Source organism: Wyeomyia smithii, chromosome 3, assembly GCF_029784165.1.
Source record: "Wyeomyia smithii strain HCP4-BCI-WySm-NY-G18 chromosome 3, ASM2978416v1, whole genome shotgun sequence".
Classification (NCBI taxonomy): Eukaryota; Metazoa; Arthropoda; class Insecta; order Diptera; family Culicidae; genus Wyeomyia; species Wyeomyia smithii.
The window spans coordinates 29,818,265-29,833,383 of NC_073696.1; the positions used below are offsets into that span (position 1 = coordinate 29,818,265).

Sequence of the window (15,119 nt, forward strand, 5' to 3'; positions counted from 1 at the left end):
CTGAATAAGTGAAGACTTATTTTAGGTCATAGTTAAAGCAATTTTTAAGAAAATAAGGTACACATCGCGATTGATTTGTTTAAAAAGAATATATTTTACAGTTATGCCTTACCTATTTTTTTTAATCTTTCCAAGTAATTAACTGCCACTGAGAAATGTTTAGAAATGTTAGATTTTTAGTTCTCGAAAACCGAAAAATATTCATTCAAAAATAAATATTCGCTGGTTTTCAATTTGCCATAGTATGAGACCTGGAAAAATGTTTACGGAGAAAATATGCATGAAAGAATAGCTAAAATCTAATGTTGCTAGAATCTTATTCAAAAATGGAATCTGTAAATTTTTGAAAATCTGTCAAATTGCAATGTTTTCTATCAAACAGAACAGAATAATTGAAATTTTTCAGAAGAATGCATTTTATGATTTTTATTATCTCGTTCATTTTTTTCAGTTCCCTGCAGCTCTTTCTTTGACATAAAATCCGATCAAAAGAGTCAGTTAATTTCACGTTAATTTCACAATTTCATTTCCTTTGGTAAAAAGTTATGTTCGACGGAAAACGGAGCCTTGAGATGAATTCAGCATATTGGCGATATTTCATTCTAGTAAACAAAAATATTCGAGACAAAAGCGGTATTTTCCCTGTGTTTATAGTTGGGAATGCTCTATATTACACTTTTTTTTTAATATAAACTCATAAAAAGCACTATCAAAACCTAACCTTTTGTTTTTAAAGTACAGACTTTGCGTCCAACTGTTAGCGTTCAGAACCATTGCGGAACTGGCGTGGTAAACCACCATCGTAACTCGGGATCAGCTGGGAGGCTACCTACTTACATAAATAAAATATCAAAAATGCCAAGTTAACTAGAATGCAAAATAGAATGATGAAGTAAAAATATAAGGCCAATAAAACCAAAACAGGGTTAAAATCGCTAAATACTGTCGAAGACGATTTTAAATGGCGAAGAGACAGGAAAATACCCTAGAAATAAAAGGCCAAAACAAAAATGTAAATTAGGTAATCAAAATCCACATAGGAGAAAAAAAATACAAATGTTAAAAAAGACCAAAGCCGTTCAAAAGCTTCATAGTGTTAAACAGGAGTCTCCTAAAATTAGCCTTAACCTTCTAACTTAAAACCTGTAAACGGCTTAAAAACGATTAAAAATGATACGTTTGGCAAACAATTTCCGAATTCATTGTAAATCAATTGCAGTTTGTCGAAAGGAAGTCGCAGAGCGACAACCTCCCACCAGAGTGAAGCGCGCCGAGGTCGAACACAATCGTGGACACAAACTGCCGGCACAAATCGTCAATTATGGTGGGAAATCATTGGGCTGGGCTCCGGTGCAGCAGTCAGCACTTTTTCCTGAAAAGATTCGTTGTTGTAGGGTACCAAACAGGGCAACATACGTATCTTTATCGTTCGTTATATCAGCAAACGTGTTGGCGGTAATTTTTCTCATTCCATCGAACAGCAGTGGCAGAGAACAAGCGATGATGATGGTGACACAACCCCCAAACCGCCCCATTTTTCCGCTACGGCTGCGGTGACGCCGGCGATGGAGAAATAGGTGTGAAAATCATGCAACTGTATCTCGTTACGGTTGATGAGGATTTTTCATCTCTTTCATGTTTCAATTTTTGTGTCGCATGTTTTTCCCCTCCGTGTGAAGGGCGGAATTCACGCGTTGCCGCTGGCTCTAGGGCACACTTTCTGGGTTGCGGTGAAAAACACCAGCCAGTGACTGGTGCCGGAAAACCTCGAACTTGCCATTGTCGCCGCCGCCGGTGCGGGTCTCGCTTTAGAGAACACCTGCTAAATCGTGCCTTGCAGTCGAGACAAGCAATCTTCTCGATCACACCTGAAAATCGCGACCGAAGCGATCGGAGAAAATAAACGATTCAATCACGATTTTTTTGCGCGATTGTGTGGCCCAAGAACGTCATGCTCAATTGTGTGCCGGGAATGCTGTCCTCGAGTTTGTAGGCATTGATGGTATCCAACTTTTTGTGTCGTTGTCTGAATCTTTACAGTCAAGGAAAAAGTTTTCGTGTCACAATTTACAGAGTTTCGATTGTGTTTTGTGAAAAAAAAAACAAATATTTATACAACTGGAATTACTCATACGAATACGAACTGGAGACACGCATAGGAATTGGTTAACTGATCCCGTTGTTGCTGCCCTGGAGTCAAACAACCTGTGCTCAAGATCTTTTGTTGCTGTTCATCGCTGGCAGTACAGAAGACCAGCTCCGGTGGATACTCGCTGCAACGAGATTGGGGAGGCCGAAAGTAAAGGAGAAACATCGGTTTGCCTCGGTGCTTGGAACAGCTAAGTTGTTTTTTTTTTTTGTTTTTTTATTTTTTATTCTTCTATTCTGGTGTGAGTTTTTTCTAACTTCGGTGGACGATCCACGCGATGGAGGTGGACGTAGCACAGTGTTCGGAAAGGACTGAAAGCAGGGTCAAATAAATAACTCCTTGGGGTTCCTTCCTAGATTAACGATATCTTCGCGAGTTCATCTTGAAAAGTGCAGTAATTTATTTTCGGTACCTGGGTGAGTCATTGATGAGAGTCAGTTGTTATGATGTTATGGAAAGTTCGGGCGAATTTCGTTTTATTTTTGGTCACATAGTTGCTGTTTTTTTACTTGCTTTCTTGCATTAGAGAATGAAGAATAAACAGCATTATATTTATCGTATGAAATTGTGTGCATTCGCGTTGATGAATCTGTGTGCAATATAATGCCGAACTTGATGTTGAACTCCATACCTTTTTATGACTTTTCTAGCTTTTGAATAATTACTCTGCTCCCAGACAGAGTTTTTGACAAATATGTTATATGTTTAAGTTCAAAAATATAATACGAATCATGATTACTTTGGCGTTTCGAGGATAAATTAAGAATTTTATGTTGTAAATAGTGTTAATGCACTTTTGTCTAATATTTGGGCTTTGGATGCATGAATGTTACCATGTTTTTGATATTTTGTTAAAGAAACAGGAGATAAAGGAGTTAAAGAAACAGGAGATATAACCGTTTCTCAGTATAAATGGAACTCAAATTTGTTTCATATTCCTTTCAGAGATTTTAATTAATTCATATTCCTTTCAGAGAGCGAGTAATGGCGCTAAAACCATAAGCAAAAATGCTAGGACTAGAGTTAGTACTTAAGTTCCAACCGTAACAGTTGAAGCGAGTAAAGGCGCTATATCCTTGGTTTTGAAACCCGAACATAAGGAGGAAATACCTATGTTCCATCCCAGGAGATTGGTCAACAAAGGAGTGTACTTTCTTAGCTTTATCACTCCCAACGAATTAGGTATATTACTTCTTACATACGGATCGGTTGGTACGGATTGTCCCCGATCTTAGATTATATTGTATTATATTGCGCTACAGAGTAGGCTCGGCCGTTGACAAGAAAAATGTATGGAAATCATTTTTTTCAATGATGGATATCATTTTCCAGGATCCTTTCAAGTACTGGCTGTGTTAGTGTAGACTAGACTAGACTAGATTTGAAATGAGCATTTTCTGGTATTTAAAAACGTTTCCGGCGATTTTAAGCTTATTTTGGGATCATTTTCTTTATTGGCCTCTTCTAATTTTCTGTATTCAATTTGAGATCGCTTTTTGTTCTGGCCTTTTTGGCCTTTTGAAACAATTTTCGGCGTTTCTGGACTTCGAATTAGGGATCATTTTCCTTCCTGGCCTTCAGAAACATTATTCGGCGGTTCTGAGCTTGGCTTGAGATCGCTATTGTTTGGCATTTTTGGCCTTCGGTAACGTTTTGGACTTCAGAAACGTTTTGCAGCTATTCTGAACTAAATTTAAGACAATTCTGGACTTCAGAAACGGTGTCCGGCGATCCTGAGCCCAATTTGGAATCAGTTTTTTTTTGGCTTCAGAAACTTTCTCTGGCAACTGAAAGCTAAGTATACGTTTTGTCTTGTCTGTATTGTAAAATGATATTTTGATGCTTGTTTCTAGTTTTACTTTATGTGAGAAAACAGATACAGAGAGATTTTGATTTCATCGTTGAAATTGTGTGCGCGGTATTTTTTTTCCGCAGGGTTTCAGTAACAAGTTTTATTTTTGTCCACAAAGTGTTAGTGTGGTTTGTGGAGTTTGGAGTATGTGCTTCTCAGGAATCATATGCTTTGATTTTTTGATTGTTCTAGCTTTTGACCAGTTGTTTTACATAATTTGTTATATTTATGACTAGTTCGGCACTTTGTCAATAAATTTAAAAATATATTCTGGCTTATATGTATATTTGCTTTTATTAAATTGTTGAGGCTTTGGATGCATGGAACATTGCCAATTTTCATATTTATTAGGCGTATTAGGCGTACATTGTTAAGAGATAATCGACGTAAACGCCGAGTTCCTGCGCGTATGTGTCGGCGTGGGGGATTCAAGCGGTTGTTCGTAACGCTTCGGTGTAAACGCGTATTCAGCCCGGGCGAGTTTTGCTGATATATGGACTTCCGGCGTGTGGTGATTTCGCGAAGTGAACCCAGATATTTCATCATATCTTTCTTATCTTCATCAACGTTAAGTCGGAGACTGCTCGCGCGTTGCATCTAAATTATTACATCGGAAATCGAAGTAGATTTCGTTGAGTCGATAAATATCATTTCAACCCCCGCGTCGGTACCTTCCATGAGGTCGTATTATCTTCAGATGGATCAACAACGCGCAATTGTTTTAGGTATAAAGAGCATCACCTTACGAGGAGATATACGATAATTTTAAGTTGTCTCGGTTTAGTCAAAAATCCTGTATCCTCGCGTACGTTTTATTGTTGCGGTGTTACATTGTCAAACTAAATAAGTTCGAATCACATTATGAATATCGTGGCGGATGTAATAAACTTGTAGACGCGACACTTGTTCTGAAGAACCCAACATTAGCGCATCGTTTACCAAAACGAACCCTGCTGTATACCTTCCCCTTTATCCAACATCCCAGTGATTTCTCGTGGAAGTGCAGAGGTGTTCTCGGCTTCCAATAAAGCGAGTATCACGTCAACATATTCCTATACAAACTCCTTCTTTGACCTGCATTCGGATGCGGCCGGCGCTGGTATTGCCTAATATAAAGATTTAGGTCACCTGTTTTTACACATTGAGGATGCATGTTGGTCCCAAACATCATCTGTTGGTTCTTTGTGTAATTACAGCTGATCTGGCAATAACGGAGTAGCAACCGCGGGCGGTCAATCATGCTCATGCTCATGCTCGTTGTCTGAATCTTTACAGTCAAGGTTGGGATAATCGAATTCGCGTGTTAGTAGGTCTGAATTGATGATAATTGTATCTGTTGCTGGTTTTTAACCCGAGGCCGCGTTTTTCTTTCTCCTTTGACGCAGCTAGTTTGAAATGTTTTATTACATAATACCAACTATTTGCTCGCCCTAAAGGTGCAATAAAAAAATGAATTGCACTCGCATCCTTTAGCTTATCTTAGCGAAGTTGCTTTCTCATAAATGATTAATTAGTTTGCCACGAACGGCATTGTACGGGCAATCACGCAGCGACTGACCGACAGATGAGTCATAATGGGACTCCTCCGAGAGTGAGGGTAAAGGGTTTCAGCTGTGCAATTCCGCGATGATTAGCGCTGAAAATATTTGTGAATGAAATCATCACTATACGACTTTGATAATTTAAATTTAAACCTATAGTTTTGTGTTATTTTTTCTAACAACACTGTTTTTTAATTTTTTTTTTCAGATATATTTCAACCAAGGGCTTAAACGTTTTGTCAAACAGCGGTTATGTAGGCCACGATGATTGTCTGCGACGACTAGAGGTGAGGATACTATAAAATGAATAAATAAATAAAAATTAGGGGTTCGGATTGCCAGAAAATGAGCTGCGCTCATACTTATTTAACAATAACGAAAGTTTTTTGACGTCTTTCTGAGATCAGCAAAGTAGAAACAGAAATGGCCTGACAGTGATTGCTCGCAGATTGCTTCGAAACATTCTCTGTTAGCTATTTTCATTCTGCTTTATACGTTCACATATAGCATATAGCACTGCATGAAAGTTGGTTTTATCTATGCAGCTTTTGCTATGGGAAAATTCCAAAATGTAGTAGTTTGCAGTTTCTACGGATATGAGTTAGTGTCGTGGCCGAAATAAAACCTACAAATTGATTTTGTGAAATTCGTAACCGTTGAATAATATCTTGCCACAATGCAATTTTAATTTTCGATTCAACCACATTCGCGCTACCGGCATGAAACCGCAAACTGGTTTAATTCAATTCAAAGCGCAGTGTGTTGAGCAATTAATTGATTATTCCACTGTGGTCACATTGTCGGAATAGTGTTCCACTGGAACACTTTTGAATATCATACCGACAGCAGAAAGTTAGTGTTTTATTAGAACGCTCGATTAAAATTTTCAAAAAAATTCAATGCTCAATAGATACAAATTAAATGCTTCATTATTTTTTTCCGAAATCATAGCAACTATTTGATTCTGTACCGGTAGTAAGTACTAATAAAATGGGTTTAAATTTTTGTGGGTAATAACTGCCGGTAATTATTAAGAAAAAATAAACTGTTATGTTGTTTACTTCGATCAGAAAAGCAGAAAAATATGAAAATAACTGAATACTTTAAAATAAGCATGACGTTCTTAATTATTTCGACAGCTTTTTGGCCATGGAATTTGGAATGCTGGTTTTTAACTTTGCTCTACCTATTTCCTCTAAGGATAATACAAGTATTTTTCCAATATCCATTCGAGGGTGCAATTTTACTTTTTTTGCGTTTTATTCTCACACTAGTAAGTAAATTGGAATGGTTTGGCGGAGACGAAGGACTTTAATGAATTTTACTAATTTCGAATGGAAAACTGAGCATAGGACAGTATAGGAAATGGTTATACTAAAATGAAATGAACCAGGAAAATGTAGAAAATACATAGAAAATGATGCCAAATTGCAGTTGGTCATTATTAATGAGACCCATAAAAAGTATTTGTCGAATAAACAGAAACAGACAGTAGTACCTTGGCTCTGCTTTGCTATATAACCATAACAAAATGCAAAACTAAATCCTTTAGAATACTATTCAAATCTTCTAAGAGATTGTAGGTGTGAAGATTCGTATTTATCAGATGTTGCCAAATCGCTTAGAGCAAGTTATGAAATTGTGCGAACAAGAAAATAAAAATTTTATTGCGACAAAAGGTAAAGCCAGGGTGCTACATAATTCTACACTGATTTAATCCCATCCCATGACTCTTTCAGTCGATGCTGGATCATGCAAAGTTTGCTTGCTCGACAGACCAATTTCGTAACCGGAGGTCAACTGGGAGATCACTAAGTTTGTTATATACGACTTTGAACAATAAAGTCAGTTCAAATCATAATTGTTGTTAAGAACTTGACTGTAGGAATGCTTTTTGCGTTGGGTGTATTTTTGGCTGGACAATCTCAAAAGTGTAGAACGATTTTGTTTTTCTAGTGTTTGACGTTTCATCACTGATCAGTAACATCTTCAGGGGAAACTTTTTATATGTTCAAGTGATTATGAATAGGTTCTGTCTAACTAATTGTCTGTGGCTGTTGTGTCTGTAACTATCTTGTTCGTTCTTTTTCAAGAACTCCGATTTCATTGTCTTAGAATGCTTCTGAAGTGTGTTCTTCATCATGGCGTAGTATTTCTCAATTGACAGTTCTGGGGATTGAGATGTTTTGGCACGAAATTGACGTTCTTAGCCTTGTATCTCTTACTCCAAAGTATCTCTAGAGAAATGACACGAGGCTGAATCCGACCGGAAGAGCCGAAGCTCTGTGACTTCAGAAATGGAGGCATTTCTCAAGGTATATTTGCCCATTCACCGTTCCGGTAGTCATGAATGAGGTGCTTCTCTTAAAAACGCGATTTTCGCGTTTTCAATCAATTATATTATACGAAGATCCACTTTGGACACTTCTTTCCTTTCGATCGATGATCAAACACTCGTTGCGTTTAGATCTAAAACACGACTTACTAGAGATTGTACAAGAGATCCGTATCCGGATTTTCGTGGTACATTCGCGGAACTCATTTCGCGACGCTGTTGTTCTTCCGACTCCATTTTCGCAGTGATTTCACATCCGCACATTTTACTCATAACTTCAATGAAAAAAAGGATTCAGGATCAATTGTTTAGTTAAAAAAAAATTACAGCCATTTAATGATGCAAGTTAAACACCCTGCATTCTGTTACTTTTCTAAACTAAGGCATACGAAATTCATGTTTAAAGAGCTTGGTCTTAGAAAGAAATCAGTCTAAATAATGAAAATGTCATAAATACATACGAGTTGTATTTGTCAGTAATTTGAGCATCATTTTGTACCTTTTATTTATTTACTTCTTTGGCATTCCATCATAATGATATTGCTTGATTCACAAAATTTCTCCAATTCACTCGGTTGTTGGCTGTCGATCACCAATCCCTGGGACATCTTGTACTCTCCGCCAGATCTCGCTCCACCAAGTTTACCCATCTTGCCCACTGTGTCCCTGGTCGTTTTCTTTCTTCTGGATTCGAGGCAAACACCATCTTCGCAGTGTACTGGGTTTGCCGCAGAGTTGCGCGAGCTCATGGTTCATCCTCCGCCTTTATATTTCGCTCTACTGCACGCCGCCAAAGATCCAAAATTAATAGAGCAGAGGTTAGGCAGACACCTACCGCCGTATTGGTGAAAATGTTGCATGCTTCCTATATGTAAACGCCCAAAATTAAATCAGATCAAAGCGCTCGGGGATATTACGTCACAAAGTTTGTTTTGAAAATTGATGTACGGTCATTTCTGTGAAGTTGACGGAGTGCCGAATTTTCGAAATGCCGTTTTGCTCAATAAAATCATGTGAAATTTCTTCATAGAAGATGCGGAATGAAGAACTACAAGTTAGCATGCATAGTTTTCCACGGCATGAACCGTTGGGTCTCCGTTGTCAGCTGATGCAAAGTTTGTGTGCTCCCAGCACTTCAAACCAGAGGGCTTCGAATGCCGGTATCTTGTCGGTCATGGTTAGGCAATAATTTTAAATACTTACTCTGGTCATACTATCAAAAAAATTACCGTTTCAACTATTCTTACGCTAACTGAAAGAGATCCGTCTGACAGAAGTCTGCGATCTAAACGTAAGGCACAGGCGGAATTGATAGCTTGATTAATAGTTCGTTGAGAGATCCAGAGACAACTATACGGAAGATCTCTCATGAAAAAAAAAATTCTAGAGAGAAAGATTGACAAGTATAAAATAGTTAAGATGAGATACCACAATAGAAAAAATCTCTTCTCAAATGCAGACTTGGCATTTCTCTGCACCAGGTGTACCCGTCGAGTCGCACGAGGAGCAGACTACTCGATTCGCGTGAAAAGAATTTTTTTCGCACGCCGTGAACACGCATTAGTTCGGAGATGCGCGTGTGTTATTTTTCGAGTACACAGCGAGTGCACCGTGTGGATGAATGAAACCAAATGAGAAAACTAATAACCTACACTTTGTCTACTTTATATTGGAAAAAAAAGTTCAGTCAGACGTGTTGAGTAGTTGATATTCGTGCCATAATGACTACAAAACAAAAGTATTACAGAGATTTTACGCCGTAAAAATGCCCCGGACCATTATTTTATCTTTACGAACAGTCTCAGTTCTATTCAGGCTCTTAGTCGATGAAAACGATGAAGCACTCTCCGTACACGTACAGGAACATCAGAATGTTTTATCCGAAAAATCTTTTCATATTACCTTAGTGTGGATCCCTTTTCATTGTTCCATTCCGGTTAATAAGAAGGTGGATACTTTGGCTTAGGTGGGCGCAACAAATAGTGATATTTATGATAGACCTACAATTGCCTACAATAAGCTTTTGCAATTTTCTCGTCAGAGTACGCCTTCAAACTGGCACCAGATCGTTACTTTTGGATACCCATGTACCAGTTTGTGGTATCCTGGACCAAGGAAACAAGGCATGAACGATACTGATTTATAACTTCCGTAAATCAGAGTAAGATTGTGACAGTGGGGTGAAGTTGTGCCATACAAACCCATTGTTTGTTAGCCATCTCATGGCGATCACAAGACCAAACTTTTTTGAATAAGTTCCCTCCAATATTCAACCAAGAAAGACTAGTCTTCTGACCAGGAAGAGTTGGCTGAAAAGTCACGGGTTAGAAGTCACAACCTCACAATCTGATTCCGCCTGACGGTACTTGAAAAGCAACGGAGTGCTCATCAAACAACAAATCAAACCGCGCGGTAATTAAAAAAGAACATGCTAGTTTCAGTTTTAGGTTTAGTTCTAATTCGTTTAGTCTTTATAAGACATCCTAGAAATAGAATTTATCTGCTTTCTGTAGGAATTAGTAGAATGAAATTTATAAAATTGTTTGAAATAAGTAGCAATTAGGAATATTCGCTATTGTTCTAGTGGATGAGCATCTAACAACGTGGACCATACGTGCCTATTCCTCCGTTACTCTCACTATATTTTTATTCATACCACCAAGTTGTCACACTGACCTGAGAATCCAAGAAAAGGACATCTTGAACAAAATAAAAGATGTGAAGGGCAAAGAAAATCTGCGATCGTTTGCAAAAGGCTGTAAAAAGCTGAAAAACTAGAGTGGCTAATTAAAGTTCAGTACCCATTTTTCATTTATCGTTATATATCAGTTGCATTTGCGACCAACATGTAATGTTCAATGCGCTTTGGTCAGAAAATCTCTGGAGTCATTTTGCTACTGTCGGCTCGTCAGGCAGTAAAAATGCTTAGAATATTCATTTGAGTGCTGGGAAAATTACCTTGGCTTTAAAAATCAATCGCACTAGCCATGGCAATTATATGACGGACGCCGCGTGCCATTGTTCGGCTTTGCGGAGCAAAACTTCGGTTTTAGGTGTAAAACTTCGGCTTTCTCTTTTGCAGAAGTGTAAACGATTCGTTTTTCCCGTGCAGAATGCATAGGAGTGAGCCGTTGCTTGTCAGTTGCAGCGTAAATGAATCGCGCGCGCGGAGTCCTTTGATTCTCGCGTAGTGTAAGTGAAAAATACACTTCGGTCTTCGGTCACCCGGAGGAGAAAACCAAGTCTGCTCAAATGTTGTGTTTATTGCCTAAAACTCTGTTTTATCAATATCTACCAGTGCGTTGTGATGAAACCTTCCACGTTGTGACGTAGAAGCTCTAGCATCAGGTTTGTTTACTATGTTTTCGTTACCAAGATAATCAAACTCCCTCTTTCTCCTAACCTGTCAATCTATTATCGTTGCCAAAGATCGTCCTTAGCACCCGTCGTTTTGAAAAAAGAAGGTCAAGAGTCTTTTCTCACTTTTCCTTGCATTTTAGGGGTTTGGTATCTTCGGAAGAATTGTTTAGAATACTGATTACAATTATCTGACATTTTCATATAATTGATTATTAAGCTAGTATTACATTTAGAAAAATTAACTTTTTTATTTTACGAGATATTCAATTTCGATCTTCGGTAAAGTTGTAGAGCTATCGATTTTATGAAACTTTGCCGAAGACACAAAATTCCTATGTCTTATCTATGAAGAAATATAACCGTTTTCCTTAAAAGACTACCTTAAAACTAGTTCTTTCGCTTAAATTATATCCTAATTACTTCTGATCGTATTGAGATGTTCTAGAAAATTTTTGATAATAACAAAATACACACTTTTCTAAAAAAAGAAGTTAATTCTGTTGAACCAACTCCGAGATAGAGCGATTTTAAGGTAAAATTATGTCAATTTTCAAAATCAAATTATTTAAAATTGTGAATGTTTGTGAAGTATTACTCAACTTCATTTGTTTTGGCATGTTTCGAGGTACGAGTACACATATTTTTCACAGTCGGGACTCTTCGGAACTTCGTATTTTCTTAGCTTTAAAATATCGTTTTTTAACTACCTTGTTCTCTTAAATACTGCCCAAAAACTAGTTTTTTCACTTAAATGATATCTTAACCATCTGTTGCTATAATTTCTCCTCCTACGACGCGACATGTATGGAGTAAAAGACACATTGATTGAGAGGATTCAAGTTGGTTTTTAACATTTAGAGATCGTGATCGGTACAGTTCAAGATATAACGACAATTGCGTTCTATTCATTTAATTTCCACCCCTGATCCCGCGCAACGTCGGGAGCATTCAACTAGTTTGTAGCTCGGTTTACAACTAATATTCTGTGGTCAATTGTGATCCTGCGTGAAAAAAATGAGTCAAATATTTGGGATTCGGATTTTGAAATCCTGAAGATAACAAAAATGGCCGAAGTAACTTGCCTGAAGATAGAATTTAAAATTTGTTTTTTAATAACGATAGCGTTAGTAGCTTATGTAAATATAAACTGATGTCTAAGATAGATGAAGCGTGGGAAATGTGCGTGCTGATTTTTAATTTTCAATATACACTAGCCGTGCCATAAATAACCAATACGTTCTAATGTACCTGTCATGGTTCGGTACCCAAAACTTAATATGATTTTCCATTGTCGACTGTCTGGAAAGAACAGCTCATGCAAGAATAGTCTTTGAATAAATTCAACCCATCCGAAGCACACGGACAGAAGACACAGATGTGAACGACGTAGGCTTCAATATCTCACAATGCACATTGCTCTATTTCAATGTTAGCTAATCCAAATACGGCCTTGTACTTGACACATCTCATCGCCACCCTCCTTTCAACAAACAACTGTTACAGTATATCGAACCATCAGAGTTGGACATTTTCAGGCTGTGACTGGAAGGTAAGTTTCCGCCTCAAGGAAGCGATATTTGTGGCTGCGAGGGCTGTCATGCCTTGCCTAGTACTGAAGCATATACACTAAAGTCGCTTTTTACGCGGGGATACGTGCCACGTAAAAAAAACCGCGTAAATTCCGGAATCCGCGTAAAAAAAACCGCGTAAATTCCGGAATCCGCGTAAAGAAAAACCGCGTAAATTCCGGAATCCGCGTAAATTCCGGAATCCGCGTAAAAAAACCGCGTAAATTCCGGAATCCGCGTAAAACAAAACCGCGTAAATCTCGGAATCCGCTTAAAAAAAGCCGCGTAGAAAGAAACCCGTGTAAAAAAAAGCGTAAAAAGCGACCTTAGTGTATGCTTTCTCATCACTCCTGAGACATGCATCCTTTGCCAGTGTTAAGAGAGGAAAGGAATTTGTGTGTTACAACAGCAGCAGTTGTAGCATCTTCTATTCCATTTTTGCTGAATAACGATTATTTTTATTCCTTCTCACCTGCTTCTTGCAGAAAGCTCCTCGTTCGGCAGCGACAAATATCAGCGGCACAAGCATCAACGACGGCTGGTAGACCCGAGGATCTGCGGTGCGCACCACAAGTCGACATTTGAGTGCACATTTCTCCAGGCATTAGTGAACTCCACAAGTGCAGGCAGACAAGCAGGCATAATTCAACCGTAAATTTAGAATAATCCAACACACATTACCACGACGACGCAATGTCACATCACAGCGACGATCATCTGCTGCAGGCAGGCAGCGATTCGTTCTGGGAGCCGGGCAACTATAAACGAACCACCAAACGGATAGAGGATGGTTACAGGTGAGTGCGCTTGGGTTCTGGATCGTCAATCGTACACAAAACGATGCCGTGTGGCAATCAATGCCAAGCCAACCTTACATAACCAGGTATCGAGCACGTGCATGATTGATTGGCCGATGGTTCTGCCTTATCATTGGATTAAATCTATGTATACTCATAATTTGCATTTTTTCTTTTGCTCTAGGCTGTGCACCGAGCTGCAAACGCTGATACAAGAGCGAGCGGAAATCGAGAAAGGATATGCCAAAAATTTGAAGGCCTGGTCGAAAAAATGGGGCGAACTGATTGAAAAGGGTAAGCTAACTATGAAGTAAGAAGCTGGTCCAGTTTTGATTGCTTGCTTGTCTCGATTAGGGGTAGGAAACCATTGTGGGCGGCTGGCTGTTGTTCATGCTTAACATTCCATTCCCGTCATCGATTGCTAAAGCACGGCACTCGTGCATCGAACTGTTTGTTGCATTTTTCATTAGCACTGTGAAAAATAGCATTTTTTGGTTTGCTCAAAAATTCAAGCCTCGCATGTTAAGCTTGCACTCATGCAGAACGACGCCGATTGCAACAATCACTCGGAGTGGAGCGGACTCGCAACGAATATGACCTAATCTCAATGTCACGGCCAGTGCGCTTGTTATGACGGGAAGGGAATAGTCAAACACCAACAACCGGCGACATTTTACACTTTCATGTCAGATTGTTTTTTATCGTGTGTGTTCCCCCCGGTTTATCATTACTTTCTGAATGGACGCCGCATGCACCAGTGTAGAGCCATCTCTCGAGTGCGTTAACGAATGCAATAAAACTGTCCATAAATTGTGCCGCATTTTTGTTCTGTTAGAAAATTCATCTACCCTAAGCAATTTGAATTCCAGTGTGGTTTTTAAGCTTCGAAGAACTAATCAGTGATTGAAGATGAATCATCAGTTTTATATTCCTGTGCGAGTTTTCGCCTCATTACTTCTGATTTTTTTTATCAGAGAGTACACACTTCGCAACTTCTGGATTATTTATAAACAGATCACAATTTATCAGCTGCTTTATTTATACACCGGCTCCAGACAAGGGTATCGTGTGCGTGTGTGTGCGCGCATGGCTCAAGTGTCGAAAAGTGTGGACCAAACTTGCGCTGCTGAGGTATTATTGCGCATGCTGCTGGGACGACCGACGGTAGTAATTCATCATTCCGTGTGCGCTGTTGTGTTCATTCGGACACTCGATATGGATGGCATTGGCCGTTTGCTTGCTGCTCGCAAGTGAGGGCGCATATCGCGAAACGGTTGCTATAATGGGGACAGCGCGGTAAATAAATTAGATTTCATCAGCGACGTCAATCGAGCCATTACATGGTTCATTTGTGGACAAATTAATCAACTACTGCTTGCCTAGGAATAAAAGAAAATAAGTGGCTAGTCTTGCAAATATTACATCACTGATTGTTACTTTTTTCCGCTCAATCGATCATTGTCTAGTGGACTCACTTGAAACATCGGAAAATAAGCGTCTGTAAAGAAAATTGAAAA

The 15,119-nt window shown here is 38.8% G+C and overlaps 1 protein-coding gene across 6 annotated transcripts in view; it reads left to right on the forward strand.

Moving 5' to 3' along the window:
* Positions 1-15,119, forward strand: part of LOC129727303 (protein kinase C and casein kinase substrate in neurons protein 1) — an 82,529-nt gene that overhangs the window by 54,000 nt on the left and 13,410 nt on the right. For all 6 annotated transcript variants that reach the window (XM_055685006.1, XM_055685009.1, XM_055685010.1 and 3 more), the window contains exons 3-5: positions 5,751-5,829; positions 13,291-13,602; positions 13,787-13,896. In XM_055685006.1, the coding sequence (XP_055540981.1) occupies positions 13,499-13,602; positions 13,787-13,896 (214 nt within the window). In that variant the 5' untranslated portion in view covers positions 5,751-5,829; positions 13,291-13,498. The remainder of the gene's footprint in view (positions 1-5,750; positions 5,830-13,290; positions 13,603-13,786; positions 13,897-15,119) is intronic.